Genomic DNA, 25,964 nt, shown 5'->3' on the forward strand with positions numbered 1-25,964 from the left:
CAGTGAGACTAGGCACCTCCTTTCCTATTAAGACTGGAAGAGGCAATCCAGTAGGAGAAATGGGTCCCAAAAGCAGGCAATAGAGTCAGAGACAGCCCCTGTTCCCACTGTTAGGAGTCCCACAAGAAGACCAAGCTACGCAACTGTAACATATGTAGAGGGCCTAGGTCAGTCCCATGTGTGGTGTCTATTTTAAAGTTAAGGTGAGTTTCTTGTCAGCAACAGAAAGATGGATTTTATTTCTTAATCCATTGTGCTAGCCTGCGTCTTCTGATGGGAGAGCTGAAATCATTAATATGTATAATCATTATCGAGAAGTGTGTTGATTGTAGTCATTCTGTTGTTTGTTTTGTTGTTGTGTTCCAGTAATTATAGCCTTATTTGTTTTCTTTCCAGAGTTCTCAGCTGTGCTTACTTCCTCTCTTCAGCTGAAGTATTGCTTCCAGTATCCTCTGTAGGGCTGGTTTGGTGGAAAGGAATTTTAGCCTATTTGTGTCATAGAAAGTTTTTCTCCATCAACTCTGGAAGATTTTTGCAGGGTACAGTAGTCTAGGTAGGCAGCTGTGGTCTTGTATGACTTGGAGTGCATCACTCCACCTGGCTTTCAAAGTTTCCATTGAGAAATCAGTGGTTAAGATGAGTTTTCCTTTATACATGACTTGTAGTTTTTCTCTTACAGCTTTCAATACTCTTTCTTTGTTCTGTATTTTTAGTATTCTATGCCGAGGGGAGTTTCTTTTCTTGGTTTTGCTTATTTGATGTTCTGTGTGCTTTTATCTTTATGGGTGTGTTTTGCCTTAATTTGGGGAAATTGTCTTCTATGATATTACTGAAGATCTCATCCATATCTTTGACCTGGGATACTTCTCCCTCATCTACGCCAATATTCAAAGTTTTGATCTTTTCATGCTGTCCCCACATGTTCTTTTTCTGTCTTTAAAATTTTTTATATTCTCTGCATGTGTGGTCTAATCCTCTTCTTTATCTTCAAGTCCAGATACTGTCTGTCTTCTACCTGATTCAGTCTACTTGTAAGGCTTCTCCTGAGGTTTTTAAAATTGCATCACTGTGTTTTTCAGTTCCATGTTAAATGCTTCCAATAACTTTATATCTCTTTATTGAATTTGGGTTTTTAAATTTTGGATTTTCTTGATCACTAAATGAATAAAATTCAGCTATAGGTCTGTGTTTTCCTGGGTACCACTCAGGAAAAAGAACACTACTGCTCTTTTTAAGTAAAAACAATTATTTGATTTTCATCTCCTTTACATTTCTTAAATTCTTTGATGAAATTTGTTGTGGAATATTACTTTAACCATATAAAGATGTATTACATTTGTTTATGTTGCGAAATATTACTTTAACTATGTAAAAGTTAAGCTGCATTTGTTTAATTGTGTAAAGATGTGTTGATGTTTCACCTTGCCTGCCTAAGACACCTGATTGGTCTAATAAAAAGCTGAATGACCAATAGCTAAACAGTGGAGGTATCAATAGGTGTGGCTGGCGGCCAGAGAGAATAAGTAGGAGGAGGGATCTAGGCTCAAGAGGAGTAGAGAGAAGAGAAAATCAAGGAGACAAAGATGGAGATGTCAGGGCCAGACAAGGAGGAAGCAGGAAAGTAGGACATACAGAAGGAAAGAAAGGTAAAAAGCCCTAAGGCAAAATGCAGATGAAGAGAAACAGGTTAAAATAAGTTATAAGAGCTAGCAAGAAACAAGTCTAAGCTAAGGCTGAGCACTCATAACTAATATTAAGTCTCTGTGTCTTTATGTGGGAGCTGGTTGGTGGTCTAAAAGAAAGCCTGCTACATAAATTTATAATTGTTTTTGGAGTTCTGTGTTCTGGGGTTCATCTAGGTAGTTCTCACAGGAGAAACTTTATATAGAGCTGATGGATTTGGGGAGTTGGAGTATACTGTCTTCATATTGTTTATGTCTTTATGATGAGACCTAGGCATGTGGACTTCTTTTTTGGCTATTTGTCTAATGTAAGAATCTATGCTGCTTCAGACTAGACCAAGGTGGAAGAAAGCTGGCCTGGGGTCAGAGGTCAATCCCTAAAAAATGGGAACAGGTTAAGAGGAGGTGCTTAGGCTTCCTCAGAACTTGGGGGGGGGGGGGGTCCTGGGTCCCTGCATTGTGTGGTGAGTGTGGGGTCCCTGGTAGGGAGTGATTGGCAGAGAATCCCAAATGAATGTAGACAGGCTAGTGGGGACAGCTGAGGAGGGTAGAGGAGGTAAACTGGGGGTGATTTGGGCCTGCACCACATGTGGCAGTTGGTCCCAAGGGTATGGAGATGGGCTGGGAGGAGGGGTAGAGGTGAGCAGCAGGGCAGGTCTAGGACAAGCCTAGGGAGACCACAATGAGGGAGAGAAAGGAGGGCACAGGTAACCTCCTGGGTCCCCTCCCAGTGTGGTGTTGAGGGGCCCTGGAAGAGAATGTGCCTGCATGGGTGCATGTGTTTTGACTGTGCCCTGTCATATAAGGCCAGCTGTGAAATCTGCCAATTTTGGCACTAAATTTTTTTGGATCTGGGAATATTTTAGAGTTTGGATTTTTGAGTAAGTAATGCTTCACCTTTATTGTTAATCTGCTGTTGCTGATTTTTGCCTATAGAGTTATGAGAGATTGCTCTATAGTGTCCCATGTCTATACTCTTCCTTGTTTTGGCAATGGCAGCCCTAGCAGGCAAGTTAGGATAGGTCTCTTTGTCTTGTAGTTTTTGAAAGATTGTATATAAATAATGGGATTTGTTTTTGTTTTTCCAGAATGCTAGGCAGAATCCACAAACGATACTATCTGTGTCTGGACATACCTTTTTCAAAACTTTCACTTTGTTTCTGGACAGATTCTTACACTGCACAGCTTGAACTGGCTATCCTCTTGCCTTGGGCTCCCTCAGTGCTGAGATTTCAGACAGATAGTAACCACTTAGCTTGCTGCAAGCTTTTATTATCACCACCTCCTTACTTACACTTGCCTCTAGTTTAATTTCCTTTTCTATTTGTGTTTTCATTGTGGAAACTCACTTTGTTGATAAAAGACATTTTTTATATGTACATCTAACAGAATAACAATTTTTACAATACACGATTTAAGGCATATGCCCTACAACTCTGTACAGTGTGCCTCTAATTATCAGATTATCTAAAATTATGTTTTTAAATCTGTAAATGTTTGCAGATTTTTGTCTATCTCTTTCTTTTATTTGTCCTCAATTTAATTCCGTTACAATCAATACACCGAACATACTGTGTATTTTTTCAGTTTGCCTATGACATCAGATGTGGTCTGTCTTATTGAATGTTTATGTGAATTTAAAAGCAATATACATTCAGGTGGCAGATGGAACAACTTTTTATGTAAACTTACATAGGTTTAGAAATATTTAAATTCTGGTCTTTTTTTTTTTTTTTTTTTTTTTTTTTTATAAATCCACCTGCCACTATTCACATTTTGGGATTCTCATATAACCATTCCAATGTATCCTGTCTGGAATTTTCATATACTTTCAAGGAGAGCCAACATGGAGTGTTTACTCTATCTCACCTGGATCTTAAGTGGCCATATAGTATCTAGTTTTGGGATATATCATATTTATTCTGAAAATTTCCAAAGAGAGACTTTGGTTGTTCACTTTTATGCTAACAAAGTGATGGACATTTCTACTTAGAAATTACAAAAATGAAATTTAAAGCCATTACATTTTTAGGCTTTTGATAATGCCACTAAAATGACCTTTTCAAAATATTACACTGATTTTCAAAAATTGATCACTAGAACAGAAGGACAGAATTGAAATCCTCCCATCTATTCTCCCCAGTAGTGGTCATGCTGGAGAGGCAATAGCTGGGGTAACCAAAAGGAACCCCTAACATTGACCCTGCCTGTCGGGTGACTTAGTTTGATAAGAACATTCTCTTCATGCAGTCTAGCTTACAGATATGAGAGGGAATGACAATTAGAAAGTCACCATCTCGCCGGGCGGTGGTGGCGCACGCCTTTAATCCCAGCACTCGGGAGGCAGAGGCAGGCGGATCTCTGTGAGTTCGAGGCCAGCCTGGGCTACCAAGTGAGTCCTAGGAAAGGCGCAAAGCTACACAGAGAAACCCTGTCTCGAAAAACCAAAAAAAAAAAAAAAAAAAAAAAAAACACAACAAAAAAAAGAAAGTCACCATCTCACAATCTCTGATAAAATAATATCTAAGAAAAGTTGCCCAATGATTTCAAAACGAGAGCTTAAAAGAAGCTGATGGGGCACTTTATAATGGAGAAAGCCAGGGAGGGGTCAGTCTTAGGCCCAGACACGGGTCACCAGCTGTTGTGAACATCTGTAGAGAGGAAGCGTTCTCGCCTCATCTCGTGTGCACAGTGTGTCTGAGAAACACACAAAGCCTGTCTACCATCGACCAATAGATAGATAACAGGGAAGGCCTGTAAGGAAAAGCATGACATGACAGTGATAAGCTATCTCTGTCACTGGCCCCTTCAGGCAGATTGCAGGATACATGTATACAAATACACACAACACATACATATGTGTGATATTTCAGTACTCTTGTTCAGTTGTTAGCTATACAGGAAAGAGCAAAACCACAAACTCTACTTTAAACTTTAAGGTATATAGACAGAACTATCTGTCTTTCTGAGGTTGTTTTCAACTTTCTATACTCTCTCGCTGGAAGTCTAACCTTAAGCTATGATGGGAATAAAAAAGCTAATTTCCTCAGTGCTTCTTGAGAGATATTAAAGCCACAAAGAGTAACTTCCCTTTCATAATAAACTTTAGTGGGTCAGAAAAAGAATTTTTAAAAAATGCCAGATTAAGCTGGGAGGAAAAACAGAAATACTCTTAGTTTTGTTCTCCAATTTCCACTTTCTTTCTAACATTATTTTTTACTTAAAAATGATAATTACATTCATTTATTTGTGTGTATGTGCATGTGTACTTGAGTCAATGTATGTATGGGGAAGCCAGGGACAACTCTGTGTTCCCTCCTTCCAGCCTGCGCGTCCCAGGGATTGAATCAGGCTGGTACACTTGATGGCAGGCATCTTACTCTGAGCCATCTTCCTGGCCTCAGTCTTGAGTTATCCTCAGGCCTCTGTCTCCTAAGTGTTGGTTTACAGGTGCCCATCACCACACTAGGCTTCTCACAGTATTTTGTACAGCTTTAAAAATCGTTGCCTTAGTCAAAATCTGTAAATATCTTTTGGTTGCAATGAATTGATGACATATTTTCATTTTTTAAAAAAGGGCTTGTGATTGACTATATTTTTGGGAACATGTTTAAAATTGGCTAGCTTTAGTCATTTTCCAAACTTAGAAAAATATATCTCCTGAGAATTTCTAGTTTTATAGGCAGCACCTATAAAGTAGCTAGTGGGCAGACAATGAATGTAACCAGGTCTGTCTAATATACTTACGAGCTCAATTACAGGAAACGCTCAACATAGTCTACATTTATTTTGGTTAAAGATGTAAAAATGGACTTTGTAGACATATGCCATATGTTCCCCTTGCATGCCAAGTTAGCAAGAATTAAGACTGAGATGGGCAAACAAGGTCACCTTAGGCTGAGCCAAATTAGACAACAGAATAATTGTCAGGTTTGCTGTTGGCAGGGACAGTTTGTTCTGAGCCAATCTTCATGAATTATAGGCTGTAATTTTTCCCGGTAAGTCCATTGGCAGACATTCTGTTGACAATTTCTCTGTTTTGTAAACACTGCCATTCCCCTCACTTACATTGTTTCCAGGCACAGCAGATCCTGAATAAATGGGTATTTTTGTTTGTTCCAACTTTAAGGAAACTTGCATAGATATGAGTTAATAAAAATCAATAAGGACAAATTTAATTTTTAATTTGGTAGCATTTCATTTGAAATTTCTTAGATTTCAGCTATAATAAACAGAAATAAATTAACCAGCAATAAACTGAATTTCTGAGTGTAAATATCAGGGTGGATAAATTTTCTGAGGACAGCACCAGTGCGAAGGGAGTTACCTCATTAATCCATCAGTCCATCAGTCCCGTTCCATGCTGCCTTCCACCCCACAGTGCTGGCTAGTTTTAATTGCCAACTTGACACCTGAAATCACCTAGGGACAGAGTCTCAAATGATGGATTGGTTTGTTCCAACTTTAAGAGAAGGTTGGGCTGTGGGCAGATCTGTGGGGGACTGTCTTGATTATATTGGCTGATATGGGTGGCACCATCCCCTGAGTTTAAGGCAGAACTTTGAGTAGAGATTACATACTGGTCAGTAAGCATCCACGCATTCTCTCTGCTTGCGACTGGATGTGAATAGCTGCTTCTAGCCCTTGCCTTGACTTTCCCATAGCGATGGACTGTGATCAGAAACCGGAAAGCAAAGAACTTTTTCTCAAATTGCTTTGGTGCCGTTTCTGACGTCAGTGGAAAGGTCCCTGGTTTCCCTGCTAAGTGTTATGTCGGCCATCTCCATGGTATGAAGCCTGGATGCTAAGACCTGTGTCTTTTATTCTTGGTGGCTTCAGCAAGTTTTTCATGAAAGGAGTTTGAATTTCGTCAAGTCTTCTCTGTATCTTTGAGATAATATGACTTCTTTGTGTCCTTGAGTCTGTTTATGTGATGTAGTGTGTTTACTGATGTGTATGTTGGACCGCCACTGGAATACTGGAATGAAGCTAATTTGTGGTGAATGGTCTCAAATTGTTTATTTGTGTAGTGTGTGTGTGTGTGTGTGTGTGTGTGTGTGTGTGTGTGTGTGTGTGCGTGTGTACGAACATGCCACAGGGCATGTGTAGAAGTCAGAGGACAACTTGGGGCAGCTGACTCTCGTCTTCTACCGTGTGGGCCCTGTGGGTCAAACTCAGACCATCAGGTTTCACAGAGGGTGCCTTTCCCCATTCAGCCGTGTCAGTGGTGCTCCTTTCTCTGTTTTAAAGATTTTCATTTCTTTTTTTCAGGCAAGGTTTCACAGAGCCTAAACTCACCGTACAGTTGAGGGTGACCCTGACCTTCTGACCTTCCTGTCTGTACCTCCCAAGTGCTTGCCCACCACAATTGCTGTATGCAGTGCTGGGGATCAGGCCTAGGTTTTGACGCACGCTAAGAAAGACTATGAATTAAGCTGCATCCCCAGCCCTCAATTATCATTCAGGTGTATTCTTTTTTTAAAAAATTATTTTTATGTGTACAAGTGTTTTACATGCATTATATAAGTGTGCTGGAGGAGGCCAAAAAAGGGTGTGGGAATGCCCGGAACTAGAGTTACAAATGGTCGCGAGCTGTCATGCAGGTGATGGGAAGTGTAGCTGGCCCTCTCCACGCAGCAACTGTCCACCACTGCGCAACTGTCCACCACTGCGCAACTGTCCACCACTGCGCAACTGTCCACCACTGCGCAACTGTCCACCACTGCGCGGTTTGCCGGCTCCTTTTGACGCTCTCCTGAGTTGTCTGCACGCACTGTTTTGAGAAGTTCTGACTTGTGTGCAGGAGGGAGCTTGGCCTAGAGTTTCCTTTGTTTTATTGTGTGATCAATATCTGCTTTTGTGATCACTATCACTGGTGTGTAGAGTCTGAGCACATGCCTTCCTTCCGTATTTCCCAGAGTCCTTTGGGGGAAAACACTGGTGCTAGCTCCTCGGTGGTCTGCTGGAATCCAGCAGCGAACCTTTCTGGGCCTGAACATTTTCATATTGCTGCTTCAACCTCATTGCTTGTAATGAATCTGCTTAAGATATTTATTTCATATTTTTTCTTGATAAGTACTACGTTTCTACAAATTCATTCATTTCTTTATAATTTTTCACTTCCTCTTATTTTCTGAATTTTATTGGTATCTGTTGTAACCTCTCTATTTTAATCTCTAATTTTCTTAATTTGGATTGCAGCTCTTTTGGCTGCTTTAGATAAAAGTTCATTAAAATGTATTTTTTCAAAGAGTCAACTCTTTGTTGTATTGGTATTTTTGTGGGATTTTGTTTTTGTGTCCGTTTCTATGTACATGTCCTTTCTTTCCACTGCCTAGCTTGTTTTTGTTTTTTCAAACCCTAAGGTTCATCATTTGGTTATTTATTTAGATTGCTTTGATTTTTTTTCCTTTTATCCCCTCTCAAGATAGAGTTTCATTGTACAGCCCAACTATCCTGGAATCCATTCTGTAGACCAGGCTGGCCTCGAACTCACAGAGACCCACCTGCCTCTGTCTCCTGAGTGCTGGGATTAAAGGTGTGTGCCACCACCTGGCCTGATTTTTTAATGTAAACACGTAATCCAAGATTACATTTCTCCTCTCATCCAATGGCTGATGGAAGCGGATGCAGAGATGCTGAAGAAAAGAGTGGACTGGACCTGCCTGGACTGAATCTACCAGGTTGAGCTGACTCCCCAGGGGAGTCCTTGTCCTGGAGGAGATGGGAATGGGGGGTGGGTGGGGGTGGAGGGTGGGGTGGGGGGGTGGGGGTGGGAGGAGGGAGGACAGGGGAATCCGTGGCTGATATGTAAAATTAAATTAAATTATAAAATAATTTTAAAAAGATTACATTTCTCTGGACTCTTTTCATTGTATCAACAGGGTTTTGTATATATTTTCACTTTCATTAGATTCTAGGAATATTTTAATTTTTTTTTAAACTATGAAACCCATTCATTATTCAGTGTTTCTCAATCTCCATGAATTTATATGTATGCTCCATAACTTTTCTTTTTTATTTCTCTTTTTATTTCACTGTGGTCATATAGAATAAAAGAAAATATTGATGAGAACACATTACTGAAGTCACCTGTTCTTCCTGTGTTTGGCTAACTTAATAGTTGAATGGAATTGGGTGTATCCATGCATGTCTCTTTAGTCACAATGTCACCTTGATGGATTATGCCCTTACTCAGTTTAAGTGACTTATTCAGTCTGACTGACTTTGGTTCAGAGTTGAGTTGTTAGTTACTGTGACACCTATTTGTTTCCTCATCCCACTTGCTTGGAATTCCTCGACCCCACCTTAAGATTCTGTTTGGAATCCCTCTTTCCATGACCCCACCTTAAGATTCTGTTTGGAATCCCTCTTTCCATGACCCCACCTTAAGATTTATTGGGAATCCCTCTTTCCATGACCCCACCTTAAGATTCTGTTTGGAATCCCTCTTTCCATGACTCCACCTTAAGATTTATTGGGAATCCCTCTTTCCATGACCCCACCTTAAGATTTATTGGGAATCCCTCTTTCCATGACCCCACCTTAAGATTTATTGGGAATCCCTCTTTCCATGACCCCACCTTAAGATTCTGTTTGGAATCCCTCTTTCCATGACTCCACCTTAAGATTTATTGGGAATCCCTCTTTCCATGACCCCACCTTAAGATTTATTGGGAATCCCTCTTTCCATGACCCCACCTTAAGATTTATTGGGAATCCCTCTTTCCATGACCCCACCTTAAGATTTATTGGGAATCCCTCTTTCCATGACCACACCTTAAGATTCTGTTTGGAATCCCTCTCTCTGTGCTCCCACCCTAAAGCTGTGTCTGGTTTTGGTGATTTCTTGGAGGCAACAAGAGAAAAAACCCAAAACAACAGAACCTATGCTTTTTTCAGGCAGGGTCTCGCTGTGCAGCCCCGGCTAGCCTGGAACTTGCTATGTAGACTAGGCTGCCTCAAACTCACAGAGCTCTGCCTCCCTTTGCTGGGATTGAGGGTGTTTGTTACCATGCCTGGATGATTCTGCTTTTTTTATCTAATCTGCTAGTTTGTGCCTTTTTATTGGGGAAATCTATCCCAGTAATAGTCAGAGAGTAGGCACAGTGTGAAAATGTAAGGAGAGATACAAAGACCAGCTTTGCTTTCCAGTCATGGAAGTAAGAGGACACGACAACACTGTGTTCACATATTCGTTATCCTGGGAATAAGCATGCTAAGGGAGAAGGTGAGCGCTAAGGCTACTGACTAACATCACATTGACAGAGGCAAACAACAGACACACGGAGAGGGAGGCAAGGCAGTTCTAGATAAAGCAAGATGAAGAGGAAAAGGAATGAACTCAACCCAAAGCCACCCCAGCTCCTAGCAGCCTGAGATTCAGAGACCCCCACACCAGGTCAGAGAACATGCTTTGGGGAAGTCTATCGAACGGAAAAGTAAAGGAAAATAGTAGAGAGAGGAAGGGAAAGGGGTGAGGACAAGGGCAGATGGGTCTGAAATAACGGCCTTGGGTGAGGAGAATGAAGACTCAGGAGAGAGCTGCGGGGGTGCAATGGATGGGCTCTCCACCGCTGCTGCTTCCAGCTATGACATTCAGTCCCTCCCCAGATTAGATGCCAGGACTTCCCTGGGACACCCTCTGAAGGCTGGGTCACAGGGGCTGACTGTTGGTTAAAGGGCGTGCTGCTCATGGCTGGCCGCCCACGGTGGCCATGCCATCAGAGGAGAGTGCTGTTGGAAGAATCACAGCCGTGGTTACCTTTTTAGAGCTTTACTGGGAAAAGGGAGGGGGGAGGGAGAGAGAGAGAGGGAGAGGGAGACAGAGAGAGAGAGACAGACAGACAGACAGACAGAGACAGACAGAGAGAGATGACAGAGAGAGAGAGAGAGAGAGAGAGAGAGAGAGAGAGAGAGAGAGAGAGAGAGAGAGAGAGAGGAGAGGGAGAGAGGGAGAAAAGGGAAGGGGGGAGAGAGAGAGGGAGAGAAGAAGACAGACGGAAGGAAGGAGCGGAAAGGAAAGAGGGACGCACAGGGCCCGCCTGCTTTTTAGGCTGGGATGCCGTCCCAGGCTGATGATGTAATTAAGGACAGAATCCTTACACTGACCCTGTCTTCTTCCTGGGTCCTGTTCTCAGGGTGCAGGTTGAAATGTTGGCCGCAACCCCTCACTATGTCCAGGGGGCACTCTTGGAAACTGTATCCAGATTCCATACAGGCTGCTCCAACCAGGTTTCCCCCCACACACCATGCAGTTCTAATGAAAAATTTCTTTTCCATATTATAGAGGAATTCTGTCAGCCAGCTTTTAGCATACAGTCCCATGACAATTGCTCTGGGTTGCCACAGAATGTGGTTAATGGAAGGTCTGGAGCCACAAGCTGAGTCCAGCAGGAATCTTTTTTTTTTTTTTAATGACTTCCAGGATATCTAAAGAGATGGCTTAGCCCTTAAGAGCACAAGCTGCTCTTGCCTTAGCATTTGGTTCCCAGCACCCACATCGTGGCTTATAACCTTCTGTAACTCCTGTTCCAAGACCCAACTTCCTCTTCTGGCCTGTGTGGGTACAAGGTATATACATGGTGCACTTATATACATGCAGGCAAAACACTCATATATGTCAAATAACTAAAAACCTAAATGGCTGCCTGAACTGGGAATATAGCTCAGTTGACAGTGTTCCTAGTTCAACCCTAGTCTTCCTGGGTTCAATCCCAGCCTCTGATTCCAGCACTTAGGAAGGCTAGGCAGGAGGATGAGAGAACTGGGAGGTTTCCCCATCATCTCCTCTCCCTCTGCCACTATGATACAACATTTACCTCCCTTTGTCCCCCGCCACAATAACTGCCATTTAAAATATATACTATAGAGGGTCCAGGGTACAATGTGGACTTTCTGAGGCTCTCTGTTTTATACCCTAGTTCTGGTGTTCCTCTAACTGGGAAGGGAAAACTCCCTAGTCCCTCTGGACTAGATCCTCAACTTTTCCTATTCTGCTTTGTAAAAACTCATATTTTATTTTGCTATTGAATTGAGATTTTCCCATCAGCCATCTCTTCCAATAGCTATTATTTAACTTTGCCCAGTTTATTCCTAGGAAATTTTTGCAGACTTGCTCAGTGTATTATATGCCATCTTCCAAGAAACTTCAAAACTTTTTAAACAATTATTGTCAAGAGAAAGAGGAAATTCAATATGGAATTTCTAAAAGTAATTATAATAAAACACTATATGTTCAAATACATGTTTAAAAAAGAATTCATTAGTCATTTTTAATCAATAAAAGAATAAATGAAGCATTCCTGACTCAAAAATTCTAAAAGGTGAGAAAACAAAATGTGGAATCAAACTAAAATGAATCACAGGGCAGAATGAAGCTTAAAGCAGTTAATGGGAGAGTAAGTGCCAGCAAACTTTCTCCAAGTGGGTCCGATGTAAATACTTCAGATTTGTAGATGTAAATACTTCAGATTTGTAGAGCGTGCATTCACCACTGCAACTACTTAGCTCTGTGTTGTGGCACAAACGCTGTCACTACAATGAATGTGTGTGGCTGTGGTCTAATAAAACTTTATTTACAAAGGAAAATGGTGGCTGGCACCAAAGTATAGTCTCCCAGTCTTCATGGAGTAATCCAGAGAAAATTGATTAAGAGATAACAGAGGTGGATGATTTCTACTGCAGTAGCAATAGAAAACAAAACTTTACAGACCTGGGTCCATCCTTGTGGGCCTGGCTTGGTTTTTGGGAGCACTGGAGACTAGAAATCTGCATGGTCCCTTTGTAAAGAGCAGAGAAAAGGAATCCAGATAAGGGGCAGAGAGCAGCATTAGCAAACGGAGACTCTGTTTTCTCTGGGCCTGCAATAGTGTGGAATGTCATTTCAAAAAGACCCTGCTGAAGCAGCAGAGCTACATACAGTCTGTGAAAACAGCTCTGTGAACTATAAGAGGAAACTCAAGGAAGGGGACATGGGAGTGAGTACATGATGATCTGGACCAGCAGAATTCTGCCAGACTGTATGACAAAGGTCTTTGTGTCTGCACTGATGGGGGTAGCAACTGGATCTGAGCCCAAAGCTTCAGGGACTCTTCCACACCTCTCCAGGAAGCTCAGCAGATAACACAAAGGTTGTTGGGGGCAGGCACAGAGCAGCAACCGGATGCCTCCAGGTCAGGCCAGAGGTGTGAGGAGCCTCAGAGGGAGACTTCATCTTTGCAGCACTGCCTACTGGCCAGGTCACTGTGTAACCCAGTCTACCAAAGGAAGGCCTGGAGGTGAGAACAGGAGAGCCCTGGATATAAACAGACCTCTGAGAGCCAGGGATGCATCTCTCAGACACTAGAAGAATCCAGCAAAGTGACAGACAGACTGGCCTGCTATGGTACTCTGTACCAGCTCTCTACCGGCCATATTTACTCTTTGTATTCTTTATATTCATGTCAATTCAGCAGGCCAGCTCTGTTGCCCTGTCCACTCTTCCCTGTCTGCCCGTTCCTTTTCCATTTGTTTCCACCAAAGAACACAGTCTGGCCAGCTCTGCAGGATCTCTAGCTCAGTTCCCTGAGAGCTGGTTATGTATGTCATTACCGCCCTCCCTTGCAGCCCTTCATCTTCACACCCACCTTCCTACTAACCCAACACTGACCACGTCCTACCTGAGTTACTCTTCCTTTCCACTCATACCCACAGTAACTAATATCCTAGGGCACTGCTGCTCTAAGTGCCCCTTCCTCAAACACTGGCGCTTAGAAGTGGCTGATTCTTTATTCCACTGTTACTCCACTTGTACTGTGGACCTCCCCTTTGATAGCACTGGGGCTGCAGACAATTCTAACTGAAAGGGGATAATGGGGGGCAGAGCCTGGCCCCTCACTACAGTCTAGCACAGAAAACAACACAGCAGCCCTTCACAACCTAGTCTCTCCTGAGCAGTGCAAATGTCTCCTTGAACAGAATAAGTCTCATTTCAAAGAAATAAGTGAAAACGTATTTTTAAAAAAATTAAATTTAAGCAACCACCTAAATCTAGATGTGCTAGTTCTGATGCGAAAACATAAGTAACATAAAACCCGGAGCAACATAACTCCTCCAAAGTTACTAACCCACAGTGATGACCTCCAGTGTGAGTGAATTAAATCCCAGACAGACAAACAAACCTACTGCAAAAGAATGAGTATAAATAAGTTCAAGAAAATCAAAGAAGACACAAACCTCTGAAAGAATTTTCAGAAGACACAACAGCTGAATGAAATAAGACAGTCTCAATATGTGACATGAGAGAGGGATTCAGTAAAGGGATGAAGGGGTGTGGATTCTGAAACAAAAAACCAAAGTGAAATACAAGAAAATTAAAATAAGTCTTCCCAGTGGAATGGTCAGGGAAGGGGCAGAGTAGTGAGCCTGGAGACAGCATCAAGGAGAAGGACAACGACTACTTCCAAGATACATGAGACACCATGAAAACACCAAATCTAAGATTCTTGGACATAAAGAAAAATTTCAATCTAAAGGCATAGAAAACTTTAAAAAAAATCATAGCAGAAACTTCCCAGACTTATGGAGATTCCAGTCCAGACAGAGAAAGCATTGAGAACACAAACAGCCAAGATCAGAAAAGAACCGCACAATGTCATATTCTATATTTAAAATACTAATACACAGAACAAAGCGGAGAAAAACATCAAGTCACATTGAACAGCAAATAATAGGAACTAAAAAATCCAGGAGGGCCTGGATGATAAACACTTTCAACAAAGAAACAAGACACAAAAGTAGAAAATGAAGGAGCCTTCCTATACACCATAACAAACATGGTGAGGAGGAAATCAATCAGGAAAACAATCCAATTCACAGTTCTCTCTCTCTCTCTCTCTCTCTCTCTCTCTCTCTCTCTCTCTCTCTCTCCCCTTGGAATAAACCTAATCAAGGGAATGAAAACCTCTGTAATGAAAGTGTTAAGACACTTGAGAGAAATTGAAGAACACACTAGCAGATGAAAAGATCTCTCATGTTCATAGATTGGAAGAATCAATATTGTAAAAATGACTGTCTTACAAAAAATAAACAAATAAAAATCTAACATCATTCTTCATAGAAATATGAGAAAAATCCGAAATTTCATTTGGAAGTACAAAAGCAGTCAAAGCAATGCTGGAGGTATTAGGTCTGATTTCGAGTTATGTTATAAAATCAGTACAGGAGCTGGAGAGAGAGCTTAATTGGTAAAGTTCTTTCTGTGCAAGCATAAGGTCCTGAGTTCAGTTCCCAGAACCATGTAGAAAAGCTGGGTATGCTTGTAGTTCCAGCCCTGGAGAGGTGGAGACAAGCTGATCCATGTAGTTGTTGATTGGCCAGCCTAGCCTAATCAATGAGACTCATACTGAGAGATACTATCTCAACAAAACAAGGCGGGTGGCTTGCAAGGATGACATCTGAGACTGACCACTGGCTTCCACAAACACATCCACATACCCACACACATGAGGAAGCCACTCACGTACATATAAACAAAAGGCCAAACAACATGGTTCAAGGGCACTGGGACAAGAAATAGAAAAGATGATCCAGATAAGGCTCACATACCCACAGCCATGTGATTTTTGATAAAGATGCCAAAAATATTCACTGGATAAAACCAGCCTCATTAATAAATGGTGTTAAGAAAACTAGTTATCTGTATATAGAAGAATGAAACTAGATCCTTATACAAAAACAACTACAAATGGATGAAGCTGGATAAAGGTGACCCAGACACAAAGAAAACCTATGTTCTCTCGCACATGTGCATCCGAGCTTTGAATATTTAGCTATATGTGTTTAACATGGACTTGTGGAAATGAGAAAGGGGCAATGGAAGGAGGGAGGAATCTCCTAAGGGAGGGGCAATAATAGGTAAAATGAAAGTAGAGAGGGAGAACACTGGAAGTGGAAAGTAAGCAGGGAGGGGACTAGAGGTATGGGGAGAGAGAAGAGGGGGTTAATTATCATAGAGGGTATATGAAAAGCCATATGTAAATCTACTATTCTGTAATCTAACCAAGTAATTTGTATGGAGATAGGAGGCTGACAGAGGTGGAAAATGAGAGTAATTAGAATCCATTTTAAGCATGTATAAATATGTCAAAGAACAAGTTTAATGAGAAAATAGAAAAATTTTAAATGGGCTAATAAACATAAAGTTCTATAAAGAACAAATGTCAATCATCAATAAATATTTTTGAAAGTGTTCAACATCCTTAGGTGGCAAGAAGATTCAAGTCAAAACTACTTTGATATTTCACCTCACCAGAGAATAACTATCATTGTGAAAACAAAATCAAATGCTGGTAGATGTAAGGAGTTACTCCCTGATGGTGGGAGGGAGACTGGTGTGACCACTGGAAATCACTGGAGGGGTTTCTTTAAAAATTAAAAACAGAACTACCACATGAGACAGATATACCTGGTTATATATCCACAGTATTTTGTGCCCTACCATACAGATACATTTTTTTTATTGCTGCTCTGTTCACAGTAGCAAGGGAAGCAAGCATAAATGGCCATCAGCTGATGAATAATGAAAATGTAGGAGACAAACACAATGCAATTTTGTTAAACCATAAAGAAAAATTAAACTGAAGAAAAATTGATACAACTAAAATACATTAAGTGAGGTAACTCTGGCTCATATAAAACAAGCATCCATCCTTATGTGCAGATCCTATATTTTAATTTTTATAGTGGATTTATGTAGATGTGTGTATAGAAACCAGGAAACTAGAAAGGGACCAAGAAGAAGCAGGGAGAGGCTTTATGAGAACAGAGGGAGATGAGCACATTTCAGAGGACAGTAGAAGGGTCAAAACTGGACACAGAATGCTTCAGTAGAGGTGGGGAAAAGAAACATAGAGGATGTAAGGGAGGAGGGTCAACCAGAACTAAGTATGCGCAAAGGGCTAAAAGAAAACCTACGATTTTGTAGGCTAATTAGATAATAAAAGTTTGGACAAAGGTACCATGTGCAAGTGGATAAACCCAGTCCCAGAAAACATAAGGTTATTAACTAAAAACCTCAGCATCAGGGATTAGCTCATGAGGTCCCCAAAACAATAAAGGATATGAAAGCTGATGGTTGCCATCAGCACTAGATTGTAAGACTCTTGCTGAAGACATCGCAATATTTTGGTCTTAAGATACAGAGAAATAAACTGAGAAGGAGGGTCCCTCTCAGAAGGACAGCCCTTAAAGCACCAGAAGGGACTATGTAGGCTGGCATGAGACAGCTGTCATCAAGTCTTACTTGGTTGTGGACCAACCACCCTGAGTGCAGGTGACAACTAGTATTCAACAGGTCAACCTACCAGATGAATAACTCTCTGATGGGAAGCCCCACTTGGCAAAGACCATGGGGTTACTGGCTCTGGAAACTGGTTGCTTCTGTCTGTAATTTCTCATGTGTCACTACTACATTTCTTCCCTAAAAACTGCTATGGGTGTTTTCTCATTGCTTGTCTGTTTATCTTATGCATATATTCCATCTATTGGGGGCACTTATAGCTGTGGAATGTCAGGAAGATAATTTCCACTTAAGCTGTATAATTCTGATGAATTGAAATAATACTAGGATATTTTCATAACTGACATAGGAAAGTAGCAGTATTCTCAGTCACAAAGACAGCTAATTTTAGACTTCAGAACAAATTCAAAACAGACTAGCTGCCCCTGCAGAGAATACACAAGGACAAGTTCCCAAGTGGCTGTTAAATCAAAGTCAGGCTGGTAACACTGAGACATGGCTCCCTGTACAGGTCCTTTCAGTGGTTGGCTTTCTGCATATATTCCTAGCCTCAAGGTTCGGCCAACTAACTGTTTATTGTTTAAGTCCTGAATTTCAATGTCACTTTCTGTCTGGGAATCCTGACCACTCAGAGCTATGTGCACAGCCAAGTGTTAACTCACTGGCCAGTCTGTGCCACTTCCCTAGCCTGAGAGAAACTATGTGATTTATCGTGTATTATGAGAATGGGTTGGCCCCTGAAAATGTAACATATAAATGTCCAGAGTTTGGCTATTGATATGTGTGTGTGTGAGTGTGTATGTGTGTGTACTGACAGGGAGATGTAGCTGGGCATACAGAGAGAGCTGAGGAGAGAGGATGAGTAGAGAAGTAGTAGAGGAGAGAGCTATGTGAGAGAGCTGCTGCTATGTAGGTGAGAGAGCTGTATGAAAGAGATGTGTGCAGAGAGGGCTGTGTGTAGAGAAAATAGATATAACTGTATATAGAAGTATATGGCTGTGTGGAGAATGTGTGGAAAATGTAACTGTGTGAAAATAGAGTATAGACATGTATGGCTGTGTAGAAGAGAGATGTTTGTATGTAATGAGAGATATGTAGCTGTATGTAAATAGATGTAACTACGCAGAGACAGAGAGAGAGTTTTCAAGATGAAGTAAAAGAGAAAGTTACCATCAGAAAGCATGTGTGTTTCTTTATTTTTCCCCTCAGATAGAAGTCTAGTCTTCAGATAGATAAGAATTTTTCCTAAGCCCTCACTACTCTGAGGCATTCTTTTTGCTACCCTGGGTAAGTTCCAGGAGCTAGCCTCCTGGGCTGTGTTAACAAATTACATAATCATCTCAGTAGGTTCAGGATAGGTATCTGACAGTTCAACATGCCTGCATGAAGGTCCTGAAGAAATTAGGTATAGAAGACACAGATCTAATAGAACTAAGTCTGTATATGTTAAATCTATAGACAAAATTATACTCAACAAAAAGTATTGAGGCCATTTCCTCTATAACCTTAGAATGTGACAAGGGTTCTCACTCTCTCTACTCTTAGTTAATATTGAGATTGGAGTCTTGGAAATAGCAGTAATAGAAATAAATAAAAGGGATATAAGAAAACAGACAAATTATCTCTACTTGTAGATTTCATGATACAAAAATGATACAATGGAATCCACCATAAGACTCTTGGATCTGATAAAGTCCTTTCCTCAAAGTGGCAGGATACAAAACCAACATACAGAAACCAGATGCACAATTGTATTTGAAGTGCTGAATGTGAACTACTTCCTTATATTGTAAACTCTCAATTCAATATATTTTACCTGTTAGAAGGGCCAAATGGTATTTTCTGATGAACAGCATGTCTGTGTGTGGAACCAATGGAAGGAAGATCTGGAAATGTGTTTTCTCCTTCAGGTGTTAAAGCTGGGCCAGGAAAAGCTTCATTTAGCATGTCTCTTCCATCCAAGGGCTCCAGGAGTTCTGTTTTATATACAATGAGTAAGATATGAGAAAAATGCAAATACAGTTTCTGCTAACTAGTTTGTGACTAACAATTCATGTGCCCAGTTCAGGTTTGTCCTTTGTTATCTACTGTATAGTATCGGGGGGGGGGGGGGGCGGCAGTTCCTGTCTCTTATGAGTACTTTCATTCTACTTACATTCTACTTACCTCAGCCACGGTCACCAACATGATTCTTCTCAAGATCAAGTTTGAAAATTCTTTTATACTTTGTCTATTCATAGTGCTTTTGTCAACACAATTCATCATTTGCTCTTTTCTTAATGTTACTCAATTGCCATGCTGTTTTATCATTTTGGACAATTATAAGAAATTAGTCTAATATATAGTACATAAACTTAAAAGGAAAGTCATTTTTTAGATATTTTATGTGTATGTATATGGGCTTACATGAGTTTATGTGTGCCACATGCATGAAGCTGCCAGGCATCAGATTCCCTAGAACTGGAGTTATAGGCAGTTATCAGTCCACTGATGTGGGTGCTAAGACCAAGTCCTCTGCAAGAGCAAGGACATACTCTTAATTGCTGAATCATCTCCCCAGGCCTCCCAGACATCTTTTAAAAAAATTTTCTTTAGATAAGTATTATTTTAAAATTTTAAAGTAATTAAAAACTGTGCATGCACACACACACACACACACACACACACACACACGTGTGTGTGTGTGTGTGTGTGTGTGTGTGTGTGTGTGTGTGTGTGTATGCACATGCATGAGCAAGTGTGGCAGGCATGTGAAGGGAGATTGACATGGGAACTGATTCTCTCCTTCCATCAGGCCCAAGGATCAAACTTAGGTCCTAGACTCAGTGGCAAGCACTTTGCTCTCCATGCTATTTTGCAAGCCCCTATTTTTATATTTTTATTTATTTTTTGTGTTGACGGAAATCAAAACCAGGGTCTTGTGCATGCTAGGGAAGTGCTCTACCACTGAGCTATACTCATCAGTCTCCAATTAGAATTTTAAAATGCACAGGAAGAGGTATATTTCCATGTCACAGACATGTAAAGATGAGCAGACACACCTTCATGCCTTACAGGATGTTGTTTAGCAGGTTGGAACATAGTGAGGCTATGAAAAGTAGGTTAATCATGAGAAACATAAGCCTTCTGAGAAAATAAAACATTCCCAGGACCATGGTATTCATGTGGAGGGTGTGTTGTGTTTAAACTTTTTAAATTGTGTCAAGAAAGACACATGGCTTAAATTTTACAATCTTCTAAATGTGCACTCAGTAGTATTAATTATATCTACCACATCCTTGCATAGCTCATCTGTAGAAGTTTAACACTGTGGAAAACTAACTATCTCCATTAACAATCCATTTTCTTTCTTCTGCAGCCCAGTAATTACCATTTTATACTCTTTCAATGAACTTATCAAATTTAGATACCTTATATAGTATTTGTAGTTTTGTGACTGGCCTACTTCACTAAGTGTAAGTTCTTCCACCTCCCATTTTCCCATGTAATATTTTGTGAGAGGATTTCTTCTTTTCAAGGCTGAATAACATTCCATCCACTGGGTCATCTATTTATGCAAACTTGGTTGCTTTTATCACCTAGACTTTTAAGGCAAACCCAGGTATGAGAGTGCTGATATGCCACTTAAAGAGGAAGGCAGAGAAAGGAGATTAATCAGTGTGGCACACTGGAAAGACTACCAGAGGGATCCAGTAACCTCATTCACCTGAGCATAGGCACGAGGCACTGGTTTGCTCAGAGTGAGAATGAGGACAGAGGGCAAGATAAGTGTATAATTAAGAAGTTTGGGCCAAGGCATAGTCTGGTTGACCATTGTCTCAATCTTGATGTAGCACGGTAGTCTGAAGTCCTTACATGAGGGGAAAGGCGGCTCTCAGATGGTTATTCCTACTCCAGGTAGAGACTCACCATCAGAGAGAATTCTCTCATAGGAGAGGTTCAGTCCTGCAAGGCTCTTTTGCCTCCTGGAACACAAGGTGACTGCAGATTGAGGACAAGGACTGGAGACATTTAGGTCACACTGTGCAGGTGTGTAACTCTGCAAATCTGTCAGTAAGGCGCTTCGGTCACCCTCATCACTGTTCCTTTAGCCTCGAAGCAGAATGACAGGGCTGGGTATCCCCAGTTTCTAGGCAGGTGCTCCTGAGAGAGCATCGTGGGATAATCAGATACAGAGTAGTGAAGAGACTGTACTCCCATCTTGCTTTCAGTAACCTCCTGGGCCCAAATGAGTAGTGACGGGCTTTGCCACAAATTCAGTTTCTGAATGTCTGCTGTGGGGATTGTGAGCAATGTTGCTATGAGCTAGATTGCACAAACACATCTTTATGGTCCTGATTTCAGTTCTTTTAGATGTGTATCAGGCAGTAGGACTGGCAGTTCTATGGCAGTCCTTTGTTACTGCTACAACAAATCAGGAAATTAAATTTTCAGTTTATTTTTTATAATATTGTTTTATACATCAGACAAAATAACATTAAATAAAATAATAAAGGCAACTGACCAAAATTAAAAAAAAATAAAGCAATCTGTAGAGACCCACAGAGGTTTTCTAGTTAGAACTTAGGGTCCAAGTATCTGAGCTTGCTTTACCCAGCAGGGCTGCATAAGGGGATGATTTGACCACAGGCATGGTTTCCAGGTGTTTGGAAGGGTCTGCACTTGGCTGTGCAGTATGCTTTGATCTAGCAAGGGGGACGTCTTTTGTCCTGCCTATTGGCATTGCTAAAAAAGCCCTTCTGAAGAGACAGAAGGGGCCATTGAATTTTGATCTAGGCCTCTTGAAGCTATCCTGTGTTTCTGTCTGTCTCCTCTCTGCTATCTTTCTATCTAAAAGTTTCTTATCCCTCTCTCCTCCTCATAGGAACCCTGGAAAAGGTGGGAGCTGACCTCCCACAGATGGCACCTGAACAGGGACTTGTGTACAGAGGATAGATAAGTGAGAGCAGGAAAATCTCGTGGAAGCAGGTGGACATGTCCGGTTTTGTATGAAAAAGTTAGGTGTTATTTTATTCTTCGGGAGCAAATATAGAAAAATTAGCCTGCAGCAAGTATCTCTCACTCTGTCTATGTTTCTCTCTCTCTCTCTCTCTCTCTCTCTCTCTCTCTCTCTCTCTCTCTCTCTCTCTTAAATTAGGGGAAAATATAGGGCTTAGGTATAGGAATATAGTGTAGGAAGCAACTTAGGGTAAGAGGAGAATTTCCCTAGTGCCAGACTTGAAAATAGTGTCCAGGAACAAGCAGCCACTTCTGATTTAGCAGTCTGAGAAAGAAAAGCCGAAATGGGGAAGAGAAACAGCAAGCAGATGTTTGAATATTTGCTTGTAAAAAGTTTGAAAACCAGGGGAGTTAAGGTAGAACCACAACAAGTACAAACAGAGGTTTTTGGAGTTCATAGAGGAACTGTGTCCTTGGTTCCCTGACTATGGGACTCTGGAATAGACTCCTGGGGGAGAATCAGAGTCAAAATGCAAAAATATTATGAGGCATATGGGCTGGAAAAGATTCCTGTGGAAGCTTTTGGCCTGTGGGCGTTAATTTGGAACAGTTTAGAGCTAAGCCTTGAGCAGCTGGGGGGAATTTTCCCTGAGGTGTACTCGGGAGAGACAAAACCCTCCACTCTGCCAGCAGTGCTGCTAGATGAGAACACTTTTACAACATCATTCAGTCAGGGTCAGTTCCCTCTTGGCCATGAAGCCAAGTTTAAGGAACAGAAGTCTTAGGATGAGACAAAGGAGGAACTAAAGGGCTTGAAAAACTTAGTAATTTCTCTTTCTCAAAAACTGGAAGCTCTTCATCAGGTCTCTCCTTCTCAGGTCTCTTTTCCTTCTATAGGGGTGGAATTAGACTCACCTGGGGGGGTCTACCGAATGGGAAAGCCACTCATAATTGCCCTGGCACAAAAGCCTCCTAGATCATGGTCAACCCTTGCTGCTAGTGCTGCACCACCTCTTCAAGCCAGTATTCAGGAGGCAGCTAGCAGAGGGAAAGAGGTGCAAGGATTTCAAATGTTCCCCATAATTGAACAGCCAGACACCCAGGATAATACAGTGTAAGTGAAACCACAGCTCGTAGTGGCTGGGTTTCTTCCCAGAGCCAGGGTTGCTTAAGAGTCATAGCTTGTATCAGCATGAGGAAGCTTGAGCCCCTGGGGTGAGAGGCAGTTGAGAGTGCTCAGGCCTCAGGACTGGGATTGTAAAAGCCTGAAAAGAGCTAGCAGCTAAAGTCATGCAGTTTCTGTCTGCTGGTTGAGCAGAGAGCCTTCTGAAAGGAGTTCTGTAGCAGCTCAGTTACAATGGCAACCACCTTTGCTCTGAGGTAAGGTTCTCGAGAAAGACTGTCATAAAATGCTGCTGTAGCTGGCAGTGAAGTTTCAGCAACGTTTGAATTGTTGCATTCGGGGGAACTGCAATGAATTTGGGTAAAGGGACCACCACCCAGATGGTGACCATCTGCCACTGGGTGCATTTCTGCCAGTTCCGGAATGGCTGGCAAGGAAGGTGGCTCAGGAGGAGTGGCAGCCCCCTGGCAGCAGCACTCACTGAATCCTGGGGTCGAGGGAGCTGGACAGAAAGGCTCTAGAGCTGCTGATGAATTAGGCTCTGATTTCAAACTTTCAGGGGAACTATAAGACTGTTATTAGAACTGACTATTCTGAGCTTTTACAAACTTCAGAAATGAAAATTTTGAGTTCACCTACAATTTTAACTGTGGTGACTCATGATTCATGTACCTTCTGTCTTGTTGGAAGAAAACGTAAATAGTTGTGTTAAGAGATCTCTTTTAGAGGTTTGCTAAAGTTTGTAAAATAGTCCTATAGAGAGTTTGCTCTTGAATGTAAGTTTATAAGGATTGCAAATATGTATAATAATATTCCCGCTAATTGTAAATATGTATCGTAATACTCATACTAGAATGATGTTAACCTGTTAATATTGATGAACCGTGGTTTGGTGAAGCTAAGGAAGTCTTTAAGTTTGATGTAATTGCATCAGGAGTTTATTGATTTATTTGATGCATTTGCATCAAGAGTTTATTGAATTAAAAAAAAGAGTTTTGGCACAGCTAAGGCTGCTATAAACATCTTAGACCCATTCAAAAAAGGATATTCCATATTGGTCATTCTCTATTCCTTTACTGGGGGGTTCGGCAGCCCTAGGGATTGCTGTTGATATTCCAACTATTTGCAAGCTCTTAGTAGGGACCTGAGTCAGAGCTGAGTTAAGCTTTGTACTTCCCCCTGACAGAGGCTGTTAATCAGGGATGGGCAACGCTCTTCTTGCTATCATCTAACCTAAGACAGAGTATGCTTGATGGAAAGTGTATCTCAAGGGTGGGTAAGGTTGACTAGGGAAGAAGAATGACCTAAGGCAGGCACAGTCTATCTGAGGGAGCTGTAGAGACCCACAGAAGTTTCCTAGTGAGAACTTACTCAGGGTCTGAGAATCTGAACTTGCTTTACCCAGCAGGGCTGCATAAGGGAATGATTTATGGGCATGGTTACAAGGTGTTTGGAAGGGTCTGCACTTGGCTGTGTGGTATGCTTTGATCTAGCAAGGGGGAGGTGTTTTGCCCCACCCCTTGGCATTGTTTAAAAAAGCCACTTTGAAGAGACAGAAGGGGCCATTGGATTTTGACCTAGGCCTCTTGAAGCTATCTTCTGTGTTTCTGTCTGTCTCCTCTCTGCTATCTTTCTATCTAAAAGTTTCTTATCCCTCTTTCCTCATAGGAACCCTTTAAAAGGTGGGAGCTGGCCTTCCACAGCAATCTTTAACCTTTTTTTCTTTTCTTTTTAAAAAGACAGGGTCTGGCCAGGTGGTGGTAGTACATGCCTTTAATCCAAGCACTCAGGAGGCCAAGCAAGGCAGATCTCTGTGAGTTCAAGACCAGCCTGGTCTACAGAGCTAGATCCAGGACAGGCACCAAAACTACACAGAGAAACCCTGTCTTGGAAAAAAGAAAGAAAGAAAGAAAGAGAGAGAGAGAGAGAGAGAGAGAGAGAGAGAGAGAGAGGGAGGGAGGGAGGGAGGGAGGGAGGGAGGGAGGGAGGGAGGGAGGGAGGAAGGAAGAAAGAAAGAAAGAAAGAAAGAAAGAAAGAAAGAAAGAAAGAAAGAAAGAAAGAAAGAAAGAAAGAAAGAAAGACAGACAGGGTCTGGCTGGCTGGCCTGGGCTAGCCAATTTATTAAATAGACCAGGCTGGCTCCAAACTCAGAGGTCTGCCTGTCTCTGCCTCCTGGATTCTAAGATTAAAGGGTTGCACTAGCATTCCAGGCTCTTTGGTCCTTTTGTACATCTCATGGGAACCGACTATATATAGCAGAGGTGAGCAAGCGTGCATACATACACACACACACACACACACACACACTATTACTGGAGTGCTTCAGACAGTATTCTATTGGTAGTAGCTTTCCTTTTTGGCTATTCATTTTTAAAAAGATCCTTTCTCCCCTCAAGATTATAATGGACATGGTCACAGAGAATGCTCTTAAATATTTGGTCATTTGACACCATTAGAACTTGCTGATCCCTAACAACATGTGCAGACATATAAAACATAAATAAAAAAATACAAAAGTAGTATGAGGAATAGGGTCCCAAAGTCGAGGTGCTTAGTCTCACTACAACTTGGTATGCCATGTTTTGTCAATATCCATGGGAGGCTTGTCCTTTTCTGAATAGAAATGGAGGAGGAGTGGATAGGGTGGAGGCAGAGGGGAGGTGGGGGAAAGGGACTGGGAAGAGAGGAGGGAGGGAAACCGTGATCAGGATGTAAAATAAATTGATAAAATAAAAAAACTCCCATCAGAATATACAATAAATAATAAAATACAAACATATTTTTATTTTTAAAGTACTTGAAAAAAGTCAGGGCCTTGGAAATTTCAGCTCATTTTCTCTCTCCTGCTGCAGATTCCCACTGTGGCTGTAGTGGGGCCATCAACTATCATCTGTGGGATAGAGGAAGCCCTGGGCCTTTCTGGTTCACAGTGAGCGAGCTT

At 41.5% G+C, this 25,964-nt stretch overlaps 1 protein-coding gene across 5 annotated transcripts in view; it reads right to left on the bottom strand.

Moving 5' to 3' along the window:
- The window catches only part of Wdpcp (WD repeat containing planar cell polarity effector), a 303,350-nt gene that overhangs the window by 14,691 nt on the left and 262,695 nt on the right, over positions 1–25,964 (bottom strand). For all 5 annotated transcript variants that reach the window (XM_052734725.1, XM_052734723.1, XM_052734724.1 and 2 more), the window contains one exon: positions 18,779–18,938. In XM_052734725.1, the coding sequence (XP_052590685.1) occupies positions 18,779–18,938 (160 nt within the window). The remainder of the gene's footprint in view (positions 1–18,778; positions 18,939–25,964) is intronic.

Source organism: Peromyscus californicus, unplaced genomic scaffold (genome assembly GCF_007827085.1).
Source record: "Peromyscus californicus insignis strain IS unplaced genomic scaffold, ASM782708v3 Scaffold_13__1_contigs__length_99412109, whole genome shotgun sequence".
NCBI lineage: Eukaryota > Metazoa > Chordata > Mammalia > Rodentia > Cricetidae > Peromyscus > Peromyscus californicus.